The sequence below is a fragment of the Chiloscyllium punctatum genome, chromosome 22, assembly GCF_047496795.1.
Source record: "Chiloscyllium punctatum isolate Juve2018m chromosome 22, sChiPun1.3, whole genome shotgun sequence".
NCBI lineage: Eukaryota > Metazoa > Chordata > Chondrichthyes > Orectolobiformes > Hemiscylliidae > Chiloscyllium > Chiloscyllium punctatum.
This window is the reverse complement of record NC_092760.1, coordinates 49,161,976-49,181,676: the sequence shown is the minus strand read 5'-3', so window position 1 is coordinate 49,181,676 and position 19,701 is coordinate 49,161,976. Positions and strand designations below refer to the sequence as shown.

Here is a 19,701-nt window from a genome sequence, read left to right as displayed (position 1 = left end):
CTGGATTTCAAAAAAGGCATTTGACACAATGCAATATAATAGGCTTGAGCCTATGTCACAGATAGCAATATTTTGAAATGGATTCCAAATTTTGGCTCCAATCTTCTACAACTGTTAGTATTTTTGAAGTCATTGCAAGAGGTATGAATCCTAAGAGATCATGTCGTAAAGCTATTCAGTCCTGGTGAGACTGCATATGAAGTAATTAATGCAATTTTTTGCCTTCAATTATGAAGGTCTATCTGGTTGATCTCTCAGTTAAGGGATAACTTGAGGGTAAATTAAATACCCTGTGTTTTTTTTTCAGAGCAGACTGAGGAAAATATGGTAGATCAGCTTTTAAAATAAGATAGTATGATTTAATGACTTTGAAGCACAAGTCATTTATATACATATTTACAAACGTGGGGAAATTGAGGAGAAAAAGGAAATGCAGGGTTAGTTCACTTTAAGTGATTACTGTGTAGCCAATCATTTCCATTATTGGTAGAACCCATTTTAGTATCAGAAAGAAACTAAGGCAGCTCTCATTATTACAAGAGATTTCAATTTAACTGTACATCAGTGAGAAAACAGTACCTTCCAGAGAGGAGCGAGGCCAGAAGATTTGAGGAAATGGAAGTCCTTAAAAATGAACTGAAGCAATTTAGGGTCACAGGTGTACAGCACTGAGACAATCCCTTTGGTCCAACTCGTCCATGCCAACCAAATATTCTAAACAGCTTTAGTCCCATTTGGCCCAGATCACTCTAAACCCTTCCTACTCATATACCCATCCAGGTGCCTTTTAAATGTCGTTGTTACAGCCTCCACCACTTCCTCTGGCAGGTCATTTCATACACATACCTTTGCTGTGTCAAAAAGTTGCCCCTTAGGTCACTTTTAAATCTTTCCCATATCATCTCAAACATATCCCCTCCAGTTTTGGACCCCTACCCTAGCAAAAAGACTTTCCTGTTTGCCCTATTCGTGTCCTCATGATTTTATAAAACTCTGTAAGGTTGCCAGTCAGCCTCTGACACTCGAGGGAGCATAACCCCAGCCTATTCAGCCTCTCTATAACTCAAATCCTTTAACCCTGGCAGTATCCTTGTAATTCTTTTCTGAATCCTTTAAAGTTTAACATCTTTTCTATAGCAAGGAGAGCAGAATTGAATACAATATTCCAAAAGTGGCCTAACCGATGTCATATTTAGTGACAACATGACCACCTAACTCTTACAGGAGACAGTGAGGTCTGCAGATGGTGGAGGTCAGTTGTGTGCGCTGCTGGAAAAGCACAGCAGGCCAGGCAGTATCCGAGGAGCAGCAACATTGACGTTTCGGGCTGGAGCCCTTCATCAGGTATGAGGCTGGGTGCCTGCACCCCGATGCTCCCTGCCTCATTCCTGATGAAGGGCTTCGGCCCGAAACGTTGATTTTCCTGCATCTCGGATACTGTCTGGCCTGCTGTGCTTTTCAAGCAACACCCTCCTAACTCCTCTACTCAATGCAATGACCAATAAAGGCAAGTATACCAAACACATTCACTACACTTAATACCTGTGACTCCCCTTACAAGGAACTATGAACCTGCACTCCAAGAGCCTTTTATTTGGCAACACTCCACAGGACCTTAACATTACCATTTGTGAGTGGCACAGTGGTTAGCACTCTTGCCTCCCAGTGCCAGGGACCTGGGTTCAATTCCCGCCTCTGTGTGGAGTTTGCACATTTTCCTCGTGGCTGTGGATTTTCTCCGGGTGCTCTGGTTTCCTCCCACAGTCCATAAGTGTGCAGATTAGGTGAATTGACCATGCTAAGTTGCCTGTAGTGTTAGATGTAGGGGAATGGGTCTGGGTGGGTCCCTCTTCGAGGGTCGGTGTGGACTTGTTGGGCCAAAGGGCCTCTTTCCATACTGTAAGTAATCTAACCTTAAAAAGAATTAGTATACAAGTCCTACCTTGGTTTGCTGTACCAAAACGTAGCACCTCACATTTATCTAGATTAACTCAATCTGTCACTCAGCCTATCTGATCAAGATTAATTTTTTTCAAAGTTTAAATCTATCAAGCAATATTTTCTTTAAACTGATGCAGTTCAAAATGGGCTCATTCCAAAAATGTACTTTTAATTACTTTGCTAGTCCACTACCTATGGTTAACACCATTTTAAATTATTGGAAGTGACTTAAATATGTAGACCCTGTTGGTTATTTATTTTACTGTACAGTGGTCAGTCTGAGTAACTTGCATTCAGAACCTTTTATGGTGTTGATATCCTTATGTCAAAAAGAACCAATGTAATTTTTAGAGCTTTGTAAAAGGCTAGTAAAGGAAGACACTTGTCAGAAGCACCTACAGCTGATAGTTCATCCTAAAGGTATGTCCATTTTTATGGGTGTGGATGACTGAGTTTTTTTGAACTTCTACAAAAGATTGTAGAAACTCAGTTTGCACTTCTGGTTGTTTTTGTGTAGGTAATGCTGATTTTTGGTAGTGCATTGAGAACAAAACAGCAAAAATCTGGGGAAACTCTACCCCAAGATACTTTGACCACTTCAAGGAACACCAGTCTTGCTCCCATGAAAGACTCGCTGCATTATGTGGTGCTGTAGGGAGACTTGTGCTCTGCCCTCTGGCTGGCTGCTTGGTGCCCTGTTGCACAGGCCTGTCATTGCCAGCTCTGCTGCCATCCACTACTTATACCCAGAGCCCAACGGCCAGCGGCACTTCAAAACAGAGGACAGCATGAGCACCGTGGTGCTGGAGGCAACGGGTGCACAGTCACTCTTCAAAGTTTGAGACGTTAGAGTAATGCCAGCATTGAATGACCACAATGTTGTCATTTGCTTGGCCTTGAACTCCTATCCAAGGGCAAAGTGCAGAAATGTCTGAAGAAACTGAAGCTGTTGAAGTGAGTGACTATGAAAGAACCATCTTCATCGAACTGCACTTAGCTGCTCAGAATCATTTCAGTCTCTCTGTAACCAATTGAGTCTGATCTAGTACTGCAGCTTCTACTTGACCTGAAGCTCAAGTTTGCCTAAAACAAGGTGAATTGTGTTAAAAGCTGGATCTTATGGGGAAGAAAAATCTGAATTTGTGATAGCTATAATATTTCCTGGTATTGTGCATGAATTTGTAACAGATTTGCTGCAAATTTTCAATTATTCCACTTCTGGTTCTGTTTAATATTATTCTTGATTTTCTTTTGGACAGGGGTGGCCTTAGTAATCTACTTTTTCAATGCTCGTTGCCTGATACTAAAAGCTGTGTAAAGGATGAACCACGGTGTGTTCTCCTTCGACTATATGGTGCAATTCTTCAGGTGAGATTGTGTTTTTGGAGGTGGGATTTTCATTTATGATACAAGCATGTCTGAGAGCTTAAGATGTTTCCGTTAAGTGTTAGAAACTAGGGAGAAATTATAATGAAGTAAATGACTTGTTTGAATAATCTTTCATTTTTGAGCAACATTTTCATTAACTTGTAATATTTGTTTACATGTCTATATATGAATCAAAAGCATTATGTATCAGCAATATAGATTAATATGTTAAGTGTTAAAATCTCTCAAATCCTGATTTCCTTTGAGTAAATGACCTAGCCCAATAAATTGATACAAATGTTTCCATTTATTGAAACTTTATTGTAGAATTCCATCCTGAGCCACAGTTCTAGTATATTCTACATTTTGCGGAAACAGTGACAAATATTTTGAGATGTTAAAGATTGAGATGTTTAAAATGTCTTTACAATTAAAGATGTATATTTTTTCAGTTTGCTGAGAAGTGAATTAAAGTAATGCAGATTAATCATTTTGTGGTTCATGGAATATTTTAATGTCAATAATTGAAGGTGTCGCAAATTGCAATCTAGATTGATGTAATCTTAAAACATTTACTAGGTTACTGGACTTGAGAAATACAGTAGCTAATAAGAAATCTGCTTCTTTTCAGAAAATTTGCAAGTGAAAATGACCACTTTCCCAGCAGATTACTGAAACGTTAATCATGAACATGCACATAAAGGAATTTTTTTCAGTTTCATTTTGAATACTGTAAACTGCTAGTCCTGCCTATGGCTTTGTAGACTTCAGGTCATTCTGATAGAATTGTTTGATTTAGTTCATTTGCTTTTGAACAAAAATCATAAATACTTAAGAATTTAGAAAAGACACCTGTTACAAATGGTCGAAAGGTAGGATTCTACATTTATACAATACAGCTTTAAGTTTACTGAGTGTTTGTAGTGTTTGTAATAGTTGTACACTTAGTCATTATGGGGCAAAATGAAACCTTCAAGAATTTAATATTTTAAGCTCCTGTCACTTGATCACATTTGTATGACTATGGTGGTTAATCATTGCAGTGTTATGTCGTACAATCAGTAGCTAATAGGAAATGATGTAACTTGCAACAATTTTGAATACACCTCCTGAGTAAAACTATCTGCAAACCATCACTTATTCAGTTCTTTAATTCCTTATAATGATGCACATACCCTATTAACTCCTATAACTGATAGAAGTAATAATGGAATCATTGTATTCCATTATATTATTTGTATATACATTATACATTGAATACATTGACAGTTGTAATTTATTTGTTGCAGAATAATTAAAATGGTTCAAACTAAAACAGTAGTTAAGCTGTTTTCAAGCACTAATTAGATGAATGTTGCACTCATTATAGAGAAAAATCTCAAATATACAATCTATATTTCTTCTTTTTTGACTTAACACTCTTGCTGTGCTTTCTTAGAATATGTGTTGAAAAGCAGGACCTTCAGTCCACCCATCTATACTGATGTTTCTGCTGTACTTCAGCTGCCTCAAACTTTCCACATTTAACTTAAATTTGCTTAACATTCTACTCTTTTCTCCTTCACGTACTTACTTCACCTTACCTAAAGATATGACTGAAAACATCCTATAGTAATGCATTCAGCAATCTTGCTTCTATCCAGATAGACCTTTGCTTCTAACTGACCTATTTGATGTCTAAGTGACCTAGGTTGTCTCTGGTTTTGCTCTTCCCCAAAGAGAAACCTGTCCTGTGTTTAATCTGTAAAAGCATTTTAAGTACCTCTATTAGATGCCCCCCTCTGACATTTTCATTTCAATGAGCACATATCTGTACATTTTTAGTACCAAACTTGTAAATTACCAGAGCTGCAAACAGTACTCCAGGATAACCCTCACCCTAGCGTAACTTTCCTACTTTTCATAGAATCCATCTAGAGATAACCATCCTTCTGGGTTTATTTTTGTAGTGAAATTATGACCCAATCCGATCTTGTATTCCCAGGTCCCCTATCCCATTTAGTTGCTTATTTTACCAGTCACACAGAATTACTTTAAATCAAAATACTGATATTTATTTGATTGATTTTGTACATTTATTGAAGCCTATTGTAATTTATTGCCATCCTCTTCAGTTATCCAGTCCGCCCTTTTATTATTGTCAACATATTTAGAACTTTGATTCCGAAGTCAATTGTTAATAGAAGTAGTAGTCCTGTATTGACCCTTGCATGTCCCACTTCCAACTGTTGCCATTTTAAGTAGCTAGTCTTGCCCTCTTTGCTTCTGACCTTGCAGCCAGTTAGCTGTAATTCCAATTTGTTGTCTAGTTCTGAGATATAACTTGGATAAATTTAATGATTTACTTCCTGAGTCCTGGCACTCCTGATTGTTTTATCACTTGATGTAATACAGAGGTCTTCCTGCTTAATGTAGCTAAAACTTGTATGCCATGGTTTTATTCTTTATTTTTCAATGCCCTGGAGTGGAGTTTCCCTGTTGGGAGAATATGTTGAGACTCCAGCATGCACATCCTTTAAGGTGAAACTGTAAACTTATTTGTAAGGCTGGCTGTGAAATTAGCTAACTGACTTTTCTGCTGCATTTCATTTTGAACTCGGGAAAAGAAAATTTACATGGCTGTTCCTCTGATTCAAAGAAACAAATTCTATTTTACAAGCTCCTGCAATTAACCACATTGCCTCAGGTCACATGATACATTATCACCAGTAGTTTTGACAGTGACTGTCTTCGTAACAGAGACAGGAGTAGGTCATTCGGACTCAAGCCTCATCTATTATTCACTTGGATCGTGACTGATCTGTCAGTCACCTCCATCTCTGCTCCATATTCTTTTGATGTTTTGCCTAGCAAAAAGCTGACAAACTTCCTCCTCAAACTTTGCAATTAACTCTATCTGCAGCCAGTTAGGGAAAGAATTCAAAGTTTCTTTTGACAGCAGAGGTTTTTTATGGGCCATATTAAACTTTTAATTTCTGCTCTTGATATGTTTTAACATGAACATACAAAACCAAGATTGGAAAATTAGCTGTTTTGCTTTATTTTTCCAAATTAATGTTCTCTCGGAAAGCATGCATACCTCTATAAATAGAATAGCTTCTATTTTCCTCGACGTGGCTGATTTGCAGTCACAGATTTTATATTTTGGGGGTTACACGGTAATCTGTTTTAATGCCTTCAAATTATAACTTACATAATCAGATAAAATAAATATTTTCAAAACAAAACAGCCATCAAGTCACAACAAAATTGTAGCAATCATGTCTGTTGCTAAAAATTCATAGAAAAAATTATTTCCCATATGATTGCAATATGACTAAACAAATAGGGTGTTTCAAATACTTTTTAACCTTTAAAAGATTGATCCCACATGTAACTTCAGGAAATTGGGGTAAAATATCCATCACACAAAATAGTGTTACATAGTTAGATTGTAGAGCATAGAGTGTTACATTGAAAAAAACATGCAGCAATAATATTGGGCACTGGAAAGTAAGGAGGAAAAGCTGCTTAGTTTCACCCTTTGAATACCACAGTGGGACTGAGTACTTCCTAAAGGATATGCAATTGCATTTTTACATTTTGTTAAACAACTTAAGTCTAAAACATTTATGGTAGCACACCTTGCTTCAAATAAATGAATAAATATAAGAATTATAAGTTTAAAAACATAGAGCAAGAAGCTTATTACTCAATGCCTTATTAAAAAAAATCTATCTTCCGTAGTTAAATACATGTAATCCTTAATTATTCTGAACAGTAATATATTAATCCCAAACACTCTTCTTCTATACTTTTAGCAGTTTGTTTATTGAATGGAAAATGTGTTTCTGTAAGTTTTCATTTTAAAGTGATTTAGATTCAGAATGGAATATTTTAATTTAATGCTTCAATATTAAGTGTTCAAGTCCACATTTTATTTGCATGAGGTTTAAAATTACATCCTCCAATCCTGTTATCTTTAGGATGTTCAAAATAATTAACATGATGATTTTCCCCACAGTTCATGAAGAATTTTGATATTGATACTGCTCCCTCGATTATTAGTAAGCCAGTAAACGTGTGAGTGAGTGTAAATTTATTGTGACTTTTCTTTATCAATTAGCAAAAATCAAAGTGCTAAATGTTTATATAACAGTGACAGTACAAATCCTATCTAAATGGCACAGCTCCAATTTTCAGCTTCTTCCTTGTTCGCTTGCCCCATAATTTTATACCCTATCTCCATATTGAATCTTTTTACTACTTCAAACACAATTGTTTCTGTATTCTGTTATAATCAAATGGACATCAGTCTAGTCTATGAAACCTGTTTTCATAGTTTAACCCTTTAACTTCAATGCCATTGTGGTGAATTTATGCTGCTGCTGCACGTGTATCAATGGCCAGTATTTTTCCTTGGGTGTAATACCCAGATCTGAGCAGTTTACTAATTTTAAATTTGTAAATTCACTACTGCTTGGATTCAATTTGGAAGTTAGCGTCCTAATATTTTGTTTTAATTGCAGTTAAAATTACAGAAACTTTCAATTGAATCTGTAAATTTTCATTGCCATATATCAATGTTATTTTCATTTGTCTGTAATGGAAGCTAAATTGTAATATTTAGGGGAGTTCTGTGCAGCAAAGTGGCAAAGTAATATTTTGCTAACCGTTTAGCAGTTCATTAAGTTTTTAGGTTATTAATTTATTTTTGAGCTGAGTTCTATATTTTTTATCATGGTGAAAAACTGTTTTTGGTGTCCAATAGTGCTATGTCTAAATATGTTACACACAATAAACTGAACAACTGGTTCTTTGCTTTGTGTTGATGTGGCTAGTCCTTGCTGGCATTCTTATTTTCTGACTGTTTGAGGAAACTAAATGCAATTTCCCATTGCTAGTTTATTGACACTTATCTACTAATTTTCCAAATAGACTAGAGTTTTCATTCTGACTTTTAAGCAATCCCTCATTCAGTTCACTAAGAACAAAGTAGACTATGAAACTAAAAGTAAAGTACCTTGCATGTTCTTGATGTAAGTTATTGTTTAAAATAGAAACAATTGAATTCTAAGATTCTTAATTTCTTAAAATATGGGGTTGGAAGGCATTCATTGTTCCTCTTCATTCTCTGTAGGTGAAGATTTGTATGAAATAAGAATTTTGTTCTATTGCTGTATTAGTTTTGCTTCTAATTATTTTAAAACCGGTTTTTGTTAAAATTGAGTTAGGTGAAGTATTGTCTTTCTAATTTAAAGATTTTCATATTTTCAATTAGAGTACCCATTCTACTTGTCCACTGCTGTTGTTAATTTTTTATCTTTGTAGAAATGTGCTGTTAATTTTCTTCAGGACATTCCAAGCAATATATATGAATTTTTTTCTTTAAAGTAAGAGGTATGTTACGGGGAAAGCTTAACTTGTTCAGTCTCTTGTTCAGCTTAACCAGTTCACATGCACAAAAAAAATTGCTGAATAAACATTGATCTTTTTATTGGAACCTAAAATTTAATTTAAGACTATTGCAGTTCAGCTGTTTCAAACAGTTCTTGTTTGCCATTTAGACCAATCTTGCTGAGAGGAGCAGATATGTGCAAGAGAGAATGTCCAAGACTGTTTCTCTTTGCTGCTTCAATCATATGTTATAATCTGAAGCTTTATTGGTAGATTGTTATGCCTCACTTTGTTATTGGAGCTCAAATTAACTTGTGTATTCCCAAAAAATCTGGACATTTAGTCGGTAGGAATATAATTAACCATTTTAATTCAGATCAAACTTAATTCAAAAACTTGTGACCTCCAGTTTGCAGCTGGAGCTAACATGACGGTATTTTAAGGGTACTACCCACACATTGTGGGGAGGGAAACTCAAAATACGTTTCCATGGCATTCTGTACTCTAATAACACATCCAACAAGTCAGTTAGTAGCACTTGAAGTACGTATGGAGAGTTCCTCTTTGCCAGAAATTCTACCTTTAGTCAAATTGAGGGAGTCCTGTTTGAAAAAGTTAACTGACAATTCACACCATTGGGCTCGTGGATATGGAGTTATGCTTGTCATATTTGTGGAAACTTTAGAAAGGATTTCTTGGTTAACTGACATCAGGGTCATAAATTCCTTAGATTTAGTATAAAGGGGAAACCGATACAAAATTACTGAAGTAGTGTATTATTGCACGGAATTAAATTTAGTAAATCTGAGTCAGTTATTGAATCAACACAAAAGTTAGCCTTTTGAAATTAATAGTACTCCAAATGAGTGTTCAGCTTTTAATTTTGTTAACCCATTTTCCTGTTTTGCCAATGTTTGTTGTAATCAAATGAAATATTGACACTAAAATATCAGCATGCCCAGACTTTGTAAATTCAGATCTAAATTCTAATTTATGCTAATATTTCCAATAGATTGCTCTACAGTGATTCAGTAAGTGTTTTACCATATACCTTTGCTTTTAGATCGTACAAAGTCTGAATCATATCAAAATTTAATGCACAAATGCTGACATGACATGACATATATGCTTGCTTGCAGTCCTAACTGTATAAGAGCACATTTCTTTCAATTGGTCTATTGCAGAATTTGAAGATTTGTAGGATTCAGACTTTTTGAATAATTATACTTTTTCCATATTTTCTTTCAATGCTCCTGTGTTTAGAGAGCTCTAAATTGGAAGCTAGGTGGTTGTCTTAGTGATACAACCTATGTGAACTGGGCCTGGAAGATACTAGTTAAATACATTGGCCACTTTGCAATAAATTTGTATTCAGCATATTTTATCTATATTGGCCAAAAAGGGGAGAGATAGCCGAAAGCTCCTTTCCAGTTTTGTCCGTCCCCTTTTACATTCTAGCCCATGAAATACATATCCAACTTCTTGTGAGCATGAGTTTCTCCTACCCACTTTCAGGCAGTGACAATGACCCATATTTCCTTATGAATGAGCATGTTACTCTTCAATCCTTCTGCCAGTAACTTTTAGTTCATGCCAGCTTGGTTAATGCCTCTGCTGTGGGAAATCGGTCCTTGCTACACATTGTGTCTAGGGCAAGGGAATTTGTCTCTAGCACGGAGCATCCATGCCAACTGCGGAGATTTGGTGAATCTAAGTAATCAGTGAAGGGGGTTAGGGGAGGAGAACAGAGGGAAGTATTGGAAGAAGAGTTGAATATCCTGTTGTGTCCAAAATTCAATGAGATTCATGCTTAAAGGAATAAAATGAACACAGATCATTCAGCAACAGAGGATATAGCAGATGCACAAGGTTAGGATTAAGAGAACAGAAGAAATAGCAGGTCAAGATCAAGCAGGTTGCCCAATTGCTCCTCAGTGGCACTTTGCTCCTCCTCATTGGCACTTCCTTTGTCTTTTGCTCTGGGCACCCTCACCATCTGTTATACGTAATTGTTATTTATCAGCATTATAACACTTTAATTATCCTTCTCCCTTCTGTTCCAAAGAGGAGTCATTTTAGACTTTATATTTTAACTATCTTCACAAATGCTGTCCGATCTGCTAGGTTTATCCAGCATTTTAATAGTGGAATTAAAGGAATGAAAGCAATGTCCTCCTAAAGTTTGTACAATATTGAGCTTTGAGAATCTTTTACAAGCATTTTTATCCCTTTATCCAGAGCTCTTTAACATCAACAATAGTATATATTTGGGATTTCTACCCTATTTCTTTGTGGGATCCTTGTATCTCCTTGAATGCCTCTCCTGATCTGGCACTGGTGATACCTTGAAGTGATGTCCAATCAATTCTTGCAAGGTCACATCTCTGAGTAAAATTATCCTTTCCTGTGCTGAAAACTTTTACTCCTGGTCTATTGTTACCCTTTTCCATAACTGTACTGTTTCTCTCTGGTACCAGGACCAAAGTAACTTTCCCTTCCTAGCTTAATTCCCTAAATCTAACACCAGAATTGTCCGAACTCTTGTTATGCCTGCATTGGCTAAAAGCATCTTCCTGAATCTGTTTTTTATGAATTCTGTTTTTCTGTCTTACTCGGACTGCATTGAGTCAATAGTTTACTCAGCTGTGAGATTGCTCTTTTTTTGTTCCTTACGTCAACTCATTTTGTTTTCTTGTATGATCTCATTTTGTTTCTTCTAGCATACCATCCTCCCGAAAGTTGTAATGGTTTGTTCAACTAGTACTGTATTCTGCTTTTTTAGCCCCTGTAAAAATGAATAAGCTATCATTCTTTTAATGACTGAAACACTGTGTACAATCTCCTTTTAAGATATTTGTTAGTTGCCTTAGTTTAACTGCTTTATTCAGTTGAAGCTGTATTACCACTCCTCGTGGGACAAAGGATTCCTTGTTACCTATTTTCTGGCTGTTGCTTCTTGGGCTTTCCATGTTTACTCACTAATCTTTCACTTTATATTTTGCCAACTTTAGTTCTTTCTCTCTGAATTTACATTCAGGTTCTCATGCCCCTGCTAATCTAATTGAAATTATCAAAGTACTAATGATCTTGCATAATTTCCATCTGACATGCATTGTAAATGAGGCAGAGTTCATTGTCAAATTATTGTCCCATCATCACCTCTGCAAACCTAATAATCATTTTGCTTCCTTCCTGCCCCCTTGAAATTAATGAAAACACTTATTATTGAAGTCTTAAGATTAGCTATTAACTACATTTACTACTTTTCATAATCAAAACTTTTATACTCAAATGCTGAAAGTCTGTCTTTCTGTAAATTGTGATGTGAAGGTCACCCCAAATGTTAAATTACCAAATGTTGGGTTTCAGAATTAGGGAGTTTTGAATATACAGTGTTTCACCTGTTTCATCCAATATTCCGGAATATTGTTTGAGGTAAATCAATGTGCCCCCATTCTGATAGACCTACAAACAGTTAATGTTCCAGATTTTGTTTGGTTTGCACCTTCATCTCCAAGTGTGGGTTTTCCAAGAGGATTTGTGTAGTGTCATAGTCAGATGTACAGCATGGAAACAGACCCTTCAGTCCAATCCCTCCGTGCTGACCAGATATCCCAATCCAGTCTAGTCCCACCTGCCAGCACCTGGCCCATATCCCTCCAAACCCTTCCTATTCATATACCCATCCAAATGCCTCTTAAATGTTGCAATTGTACCAGCCTCCACCACTTCCTCTGGCAGCTCATTCCATACATGTACCACCCTCTGCATGAAAAAGTTGCCCCTTAGGTCTCCCTTGTATCTTTCCCCTCTACCCTAAACCTATACCCTCTAGTTCTGGACTCCCCAATCCCAGGAAAAAGACTTTGTCTATTTATCCTATCCATGCCCCTCAATAATTAAGATTAGGTTCCTTGTCTGGCTTCTGCCTCTTTTATCGCTGCATGCACGCTGCTAATTGCCATTCAAGATTAGGTTATCTAACACAGCAAAATGTGGGATTTAACTGGAGCCTTCCTTGACTGTATGACTCAAATGCTGTTGAGATTATAGATGCCAATGGACCTTCAATACAGCATTTCAATTTTATTTAAATTGAATAGGAATTGTTTTTATTATAAAATATTAATGTTGAAACCTTTTGTAAGGTGAAGTTAATATCCTAAACTGCATTTGAACATATAACATTTTATTGTTGAAGGAGCATATGCCTCTGACTTGTGTAGAATTTGAACTCTGCTTGTAAGAGTCTGCTTAATAAACAAATTTGACTTTAAATATATTTAATTTTCCATGTACATGATTTTTGTAGGTTTTGAATAATACTTGAAGTTCCAATATTTCCAGTAACAATAGTATTGAAGGTTAATACAAAATTTAAAAAGGTGGGATAAAAGTCATAATATCATGTGACATTCATTCAGCCAATGAGTAAAAATGTAAATTAATGAAAATCTGATATTTAAACTATATATATGCTACAGTACAAGTTGGTATTGAAACGTAACCTCAGTGTGAAAGATGGTCATGAGTTTTATTGTGTGCTGTGCTTAGTTCACTTACTGTTTTGGCTGAAATGAAATAAATCTGAAAAATATTGAGTTGCCCCAACATAAATGTTACATGTATTTTTAAAACTGTTATCTCTTCTCAACAACTTTGTTTATAACCTTGACTGCTAATTAAAAAGCATTTGGAAGCAGAAAATTTGTACAGAGCTATCTCTCCTGCTATACACTGGATAGATAATGTTTCTGGATTCTACAAAAGTAGAATGTTCTAATTTTGCATGAGGAATAAATCTGTGTAGTTTGCCACCTTTTAGTTTGTCTTGAAAGATAAAATATGATAGAGATTTGGAGAAGCATACAGTCGATCCTTTTTATCAGATTTAGATTTGTCGGGCAATATGATATTTCACTTTTTAAAAAATCCTGGTCTTGACACAGTATACACAGTTGTCATCAATTTTACTGTATAGTTTAATTGCCACTATCTAAAACTAGAATAGTTGGAGGATTTTCGACAAGCAGTTGGTGCTTAGTCTTTGTTGAGCACTTGCAGAACATTTCTGAAAGGGAAAGAGGTGTATGCTGGGACTTAATGGACATTGCCAACGGGTGAGTGAGTTCTGTCATTCCTGAGGTCATTGAAATTTGTTTCCAGTATGTTAACTCTCCATTGGTAACTTTATTTTCATCCCTTAGTTATTTTTTGCAGATAATAACTTTACAGTTAATAAAACAAAGCAACCCAACGGCTCAAAGGTTTTCCTTGTCTGTCGTAAATTACTAGTCCAATGCCAAATCTCTGTATAGTTAGCTGGTTTCCAAAAACAGGAACTACACCTGTGAAATGGATTGGGGAAACTACACAGCTTCTGAATCTGACCATAGCTTATTCTAAGTTGCAAACATATTAATTTCAATGTTTAGATGATGAGCTACCCGAATTGTAATATTCCAGCATTGAGCATACAGTTAGTTCATGTGAATGGCCATTTGGGCAAAGATAGCAGAGAGTTTAGTGTTTATAGACACTTGCAGGAGAGAAGATCTGAAAACCTAATCACTTTTTGTTTGAAGTGTAGAATCCAAAGAACTTGCAATGTTTGTGACAACAAATATTTCAAATTCTACTGCTGGATTATCACCTAATCACTGCTTGTGCAGGACAAAAGTTAACTTTCTAGAATAGATCAACTAAATCACTGGTAAGTTTTAAATGTTTTCTGATGGCCAAAAATTACATTGGCTTGACAAATTAATTTCCTCTCTAGATATTTAACTAATAGAAGCTATGGAACATGACAAAGCATAATTTTGCCTCACTTCTATTTGGTGAATGTGAGAATTGCAGGAAATGTTTTGCATCCAAATAGGAGTGTAGTGTGTTATCTCTTTTTGAACCATATGTCCTATTATTCACTGTAGCAGTAAACTGTCTTTTGAAAATCAATTAATAAAAGGGGGCTGGGTTGGGGGATTGGAATGAAAATAAGCATGCTTAGAAAATGGCAAAATGTTAACAAGAACAGTACCCCCGACCAGGCTGCAATTCTTCAGGCAACATGGTAAATATTTTACATTATTACAAATTGGATGTTTTTTCAAATAAGTTCCACGATGTCCAGAATTGGTTCACACTTGCATCAGCTTTTCATGTTAGTAATGCTTTTCAAAACAACTTGAATTTAGTTAATTTGCCAAGAAGCCATCAAGACTTGGAGACCAGCTTCTTAATAAAACAAGTAACTTTATCTAACATGATGGACCCATTTCTCGAAGTAAAATTTTGACCAGATGAAATATGACTAGGCAAAATCAACTGGTTATTTTATTGATTTTTATAACCTATTTTGTAAAATGAAACCTTATTGAACTATCGTTGTGGAAGAAAAATCTCAATTTGTGATACTGCATTGCCGTAATGTCTGTGTGGAGTTGCGTATGTTGTGGGGTTCTATACCACCTTGGCTGTACTTGCATATGTTCTTTGCTGCAGGCTTGCCCATGCGATCGTGCCTTTGCGATCGTGCCTAGAGCACTCTGGTTTCCAGGTGACATACACGATTCACGGTACAGTATCTGATCTCTGCTCTGACGTTGCAGCACCTTCTGCAGTTGTAAACAAATCCTACTATAATTTTTGTCTGTTAAAATTGGACCTTTAAGTTCAATGTAAAATTTGCTCAACTGTAATGTTTTTTATTTTGGATGTAATTTCTACTTGGGCTTCTGGCTTGCATAATGGTTTTCGAATGTGCTTGTTAACAGACAATGTGGAATGGCTTGACACAAAATGCCTTTCTGCTTTGAAACCTCAATCAAATGACCATGTAGCAGAATGCTTTGACTTATTAAAGGAGAAAGAAATAGTGTGGTGAGATACTGGTCCCTAGCCTTTGTGGCTTCCCAGCCTCGCAAGGGAAACTGCCAAATGAAAGTAAATTATTTCCTTCAAGGCAGAATAAAACTGGAGTGCAGATCTGCTGGGTTGCTCTCCTATGGTTCCTTCAGCTGACCAGTGGCATTGTTGGGTCCCTGGAAGCAGGGTGCTTGATTGCCCTCAGTCAGAGAATAATGTGAAGTGGTTAAAAAATTGGAGAAAAATGATCAATTGTAAGCAAAGAGAAGAATGTATGAAATCAAGATTTCTTGTGTAAAAAAAAAAAAGTTGTGCCATCTAGGGAAAAGACAAACATTGAAAAACATTATCAATTTATATGTACAGTAGATGAGTACATAGATTAAATGTACTGGAAAAACAAAATAGTCTAAATTTCAATAGTGCTGAATTTTTGGCAAAATATTAACCATAAATGTTTGTTAATGTTGCATTTTAATGCCTTTCTATTCTCTCAAATCTGTATTGCTTGAGGTAAGTAACTGCTACTTACAATTGGAGTAATTATATAAATTAACTCAATGTTGCCATCTCAATATTTTGCACCCCCTTAATCGTCTCAATTTATGTTGCAACCCAACATTGTCGTGAAGTGTTGAACTAAGAGGTGGTTTTCTAGCATTCCATTCGTGTTTGAATAAATCTCAACTACCTAAAAATACATTTACAAGAATGTTTCATCTTTCTCGATGAGTATTTGAGAAAAAATTTATGAAATACAAATTGTTTCCCTTGTTGTTTCAAAACTGAGTTCTTAGTCTGATTTTCTAAAAATAAATTTAATCCATACAAAAACTATTAAAAGTATGGTTCCCACCCCCTCTTGTGCACTTGTCCTAAGTTTTTTTTAATCTATCTTTAGGTAATTTCTCTGTCTATCTTGCTGTAACATTTGGATTTTATCTGACTATCTAATTTTATTTTACGTTTGCAAATGTAGAAATTTTAAAAATCTGTAACTTGTAAAGTCCCTACATTTGTACACCTTTGTTTTGAACAGTGCTCCCCTCTTCTTCCCGCCGCCGCCCCCCCCCCCCCCCCCCCCCCCACCCATGTCTGTGCGTGTACCAGTATTATATTTTGCCAAAGTTGCACTTTTGATAGAATTCTGTTAGCATTCACTGTAACATAAATAGTCCAATACTAAAATAGTTAAAGTATGTTTTACCAATGAAGGACACAGTTTAAACCTAGGTGGCACTACTTTTTAATAGTAAATTTATAGTAACTGATCTCTTAGTTATGTTTAATATGGCACAGTATTGTATTTGTGCCCTAGCATGAGAATTATAGTTTGGATCTCAGATCAGTTTCAGTAACTTTATTCGTGGTTTTTGGGAAGGAAAAGGAAAAGAGCAGCTAATGTAAACAGTGTAGTCTTGTTTTACACTCTTTTAAAAACGAGTTGCTTTTCTGTCTTGTTGATAGATGACGTGTAATAAAGGAGAGTCCAAACAGACGAACCAGGACAGCTTTGATATTCGGGTAAGTTTGTCTTCATTTGAAACTGTCTTCAGAAATAATAAGTCTTTAAACATGGTTGCAAAGGAAGCTCTTTTTTTTTCCCCACCCCCAAACATGGTCATGTGGTCAAACTTATTCAGCTGTCTGGCATTTTCTCTTTCTTCCTTTGTCCCACTGGGTCACACTGACTCTAAACTGTATCTTTCCTGTCCTTCTTGCCCTCTCTGAGCTCACCTTGTTCCTGAGAACCACCACCTGCTCACTCGAACCTATTCTTATTGGCTAACCACCCAACTTGCTACCTTGGTGTAGAGAGAGATAATAGCTTTTGTCATTTCTGCCATATACAATTGATAGTTAAAAACAAGACAGCGTTCCTCCAGGACCAAGGTGCTACGTGGACAGCACAAACTACATGATACAAAGGGTGGGATAAAGTACATAAGTGCCAAACGTGCATATTAGTGTAATAAAAGAATGATTACTAATAGACATTGTTCCAGCAGCAATCCGAAGTGGTGCAAAGAATTTCAGATGGAAAAAAGTCCGATCATAGTGTTAAGCAGCTTGATGGCTTTGGGGAAGAGACTGATGCACAGTCTAGCCATGAGACCAAATGCTCCAGGATCTTCTGCCAGATGGCGGGAGGGAGAAGAGTTTGAGTAAAGAATGTGTGGGCTCTTCAACAATGTTGTTAGCCTTTCGGATGCAGTGTGTGGTCTAAATGTCTATAATGGAGGGAAGACAGACCCCGATGATCCTCTCAGTTGTCCTCACTATCTGGTGTAGGGTCTTAGAATCTGAGATGGTGCAACTCCTGAATCAGTGATGCAGCAGCTCAGGGTACTCTGTGAACCCTCTATAGAATGTGGTGAGGCAGAGGGGGTGGGAGGTGGGCTTTCCTCAGTTTACACAAACTCAAGACTCTGCCAGGTGTCTCTTGGCTATGGAGCTGGTGTTGAGGGGCCAGGGGGTGGACACTAAGACATTCGGTGCTCTTCACGATCTCCACAGGGAGCTGTCGATGGCCATCAGAGTGGTTGCTCTGTGCACTCCTGAAGTCAACAACTATCTCTTCAGTTCTGTCCATGTTCAGAGATAGGTTGTTAGCATTGCACCAGCTGCTGCACCTCCTCTCTGTATGCTGACTTATTTCTGCTGAATGTCATAAGTGAACTTGATAAGTGATTTGATAGTATTAATTCAGCTGATGTTAACAATTCTCGCACTTGTTTTATTCCCTTCAAGTCTGCCATAATTACACTGTGCATCCAATAATCAATGTTTAATCCCTCAGTCCTTGCACATTTCTAACTTATCTCCAACCGCCCTTTCCACATCCAAATTGCCTTTCCCTGTCCACGGTTAAGTCTTACCAGTCAGATTCCAAGCCTGCCATAGTGCTATATTAGTTATTAAGAAAGCCATATGATGGCTTATGTGATTATGATCATAGTAACCAGTCCCTTGATTGCTTGGGTCAATTCTTCCCTATCTAGTCGCAAGCAGAGTATTGCTTGGAAGGGTTTAATCTCCTTGTGTGCAGTTACCTCTGGTTTCCCCAGGAATCTATCTTTGATCCCTCCTACTAATCTGCATACTGCTGTCATTGACATTATACAAAATGGAGTATCTCTTGCCACTGCAATGGCACAGGAAATCATTAGTGCTGATGTCAATAATGTATACTGAGCAGAAAGTGGACACCCAATCTACTGTTGGGTATGTGTTTTGTGCTGCTGGTGTTGTCATCGTCTTTGTAGCACTACTTGTTGTCAGCTTGCACAACTCTCCCCAAGTTTAGTTTGCTAACCTACCAGCTTCCTATTACTGCTTGGCTGTGTCTCTAAAATTTGCAGAAACATTTAAAACTATTTTTATTAATTTGAAAAGGAATGCATTTTGATGGTTGTCATTGTTAAAATAACTTCATCTTACTCAATGGTCTCAATCTTGGACACAGTACTGCAACTGCCTGGATGTGGAGTGCAGATTAGAGTCTAGATTAGTGATGTTGGAAAAGCACAGCAGGTCAGGCAGCATCCGAGGACCAGGAAAATCGACATTTCTGGCAAAAGCCCTTCAGGAATAGAGGCAGGGAGCCTGAAGTGGAGAGATAAATGGGGGGGGGGGGGGTGAGGGAAGGTAGCAAAGAGTACAGTGGGTGAATGGGGGTGGGGATGAAGGTGATAGGTCAGAGAGGAGGGTGGAGTGGATAGGTGGAAAGGAAGATAGGTAGGTAGGACAGGTCATAAGAGGGGTGGTGAGCTGGAAGGCTGGAGCTGGGGTGAGGTGGAGGAAGGGGAAATTAAGAAACTGATGAAATCCACATTGATGCCATGGGGTTGAAGTATTCTGAGGCGGAAGATGAGTTGTTCTTCCTCCAGCCGTAAGATAGTGAGGGAGAAAGCAAATGTGGTTGTGGTAGCGAGTCTGTTTCAGGACATGGTTGAAGAGCTTCAGGGCAGAGATGAGCTGGGGGTTGCAGTGAGAGACTCACTCAAATTTTTGTATAGAGAGGAAGAAAACTTCAAGGCAGGCATCCTTGCAAGAGGATTCGCAGTAGGATTAAAATCAACTAGATAAAAACAAGGACTGCTGATGCTGGAAACCAGAGTCTAGATTAGAGTGGTGCCTCTTCTCTGA

The 19,701-nt window shown here is 37.0% G+C and overlaps 1 protein-coding gene across 1 annotated transcript in view; it reads left to right on the top strand.

Annotated features, from left to right (window-relative positions):
• chka (choline kinase alpha) overlaps positions 1-19,701 on the top strand; it is a 62,401-nt gene that overhangs the window by 4,278 nt on the left and 38,422 nt on the right. Inside the window, exons 2-3 of the mRNA XM_072592249.1 lie at positions 3,201-3,309; positions 17,020-17,076. Coding sequence (XP_072448350.1) covers positions 3,201-3,309; positions 17,020-17,076 — 166 coding nt within the window. The remainder of the gene's footprint in view (positions 1-3,200; positions 3,310-17,019; positions 17,077-19,701) is intronic.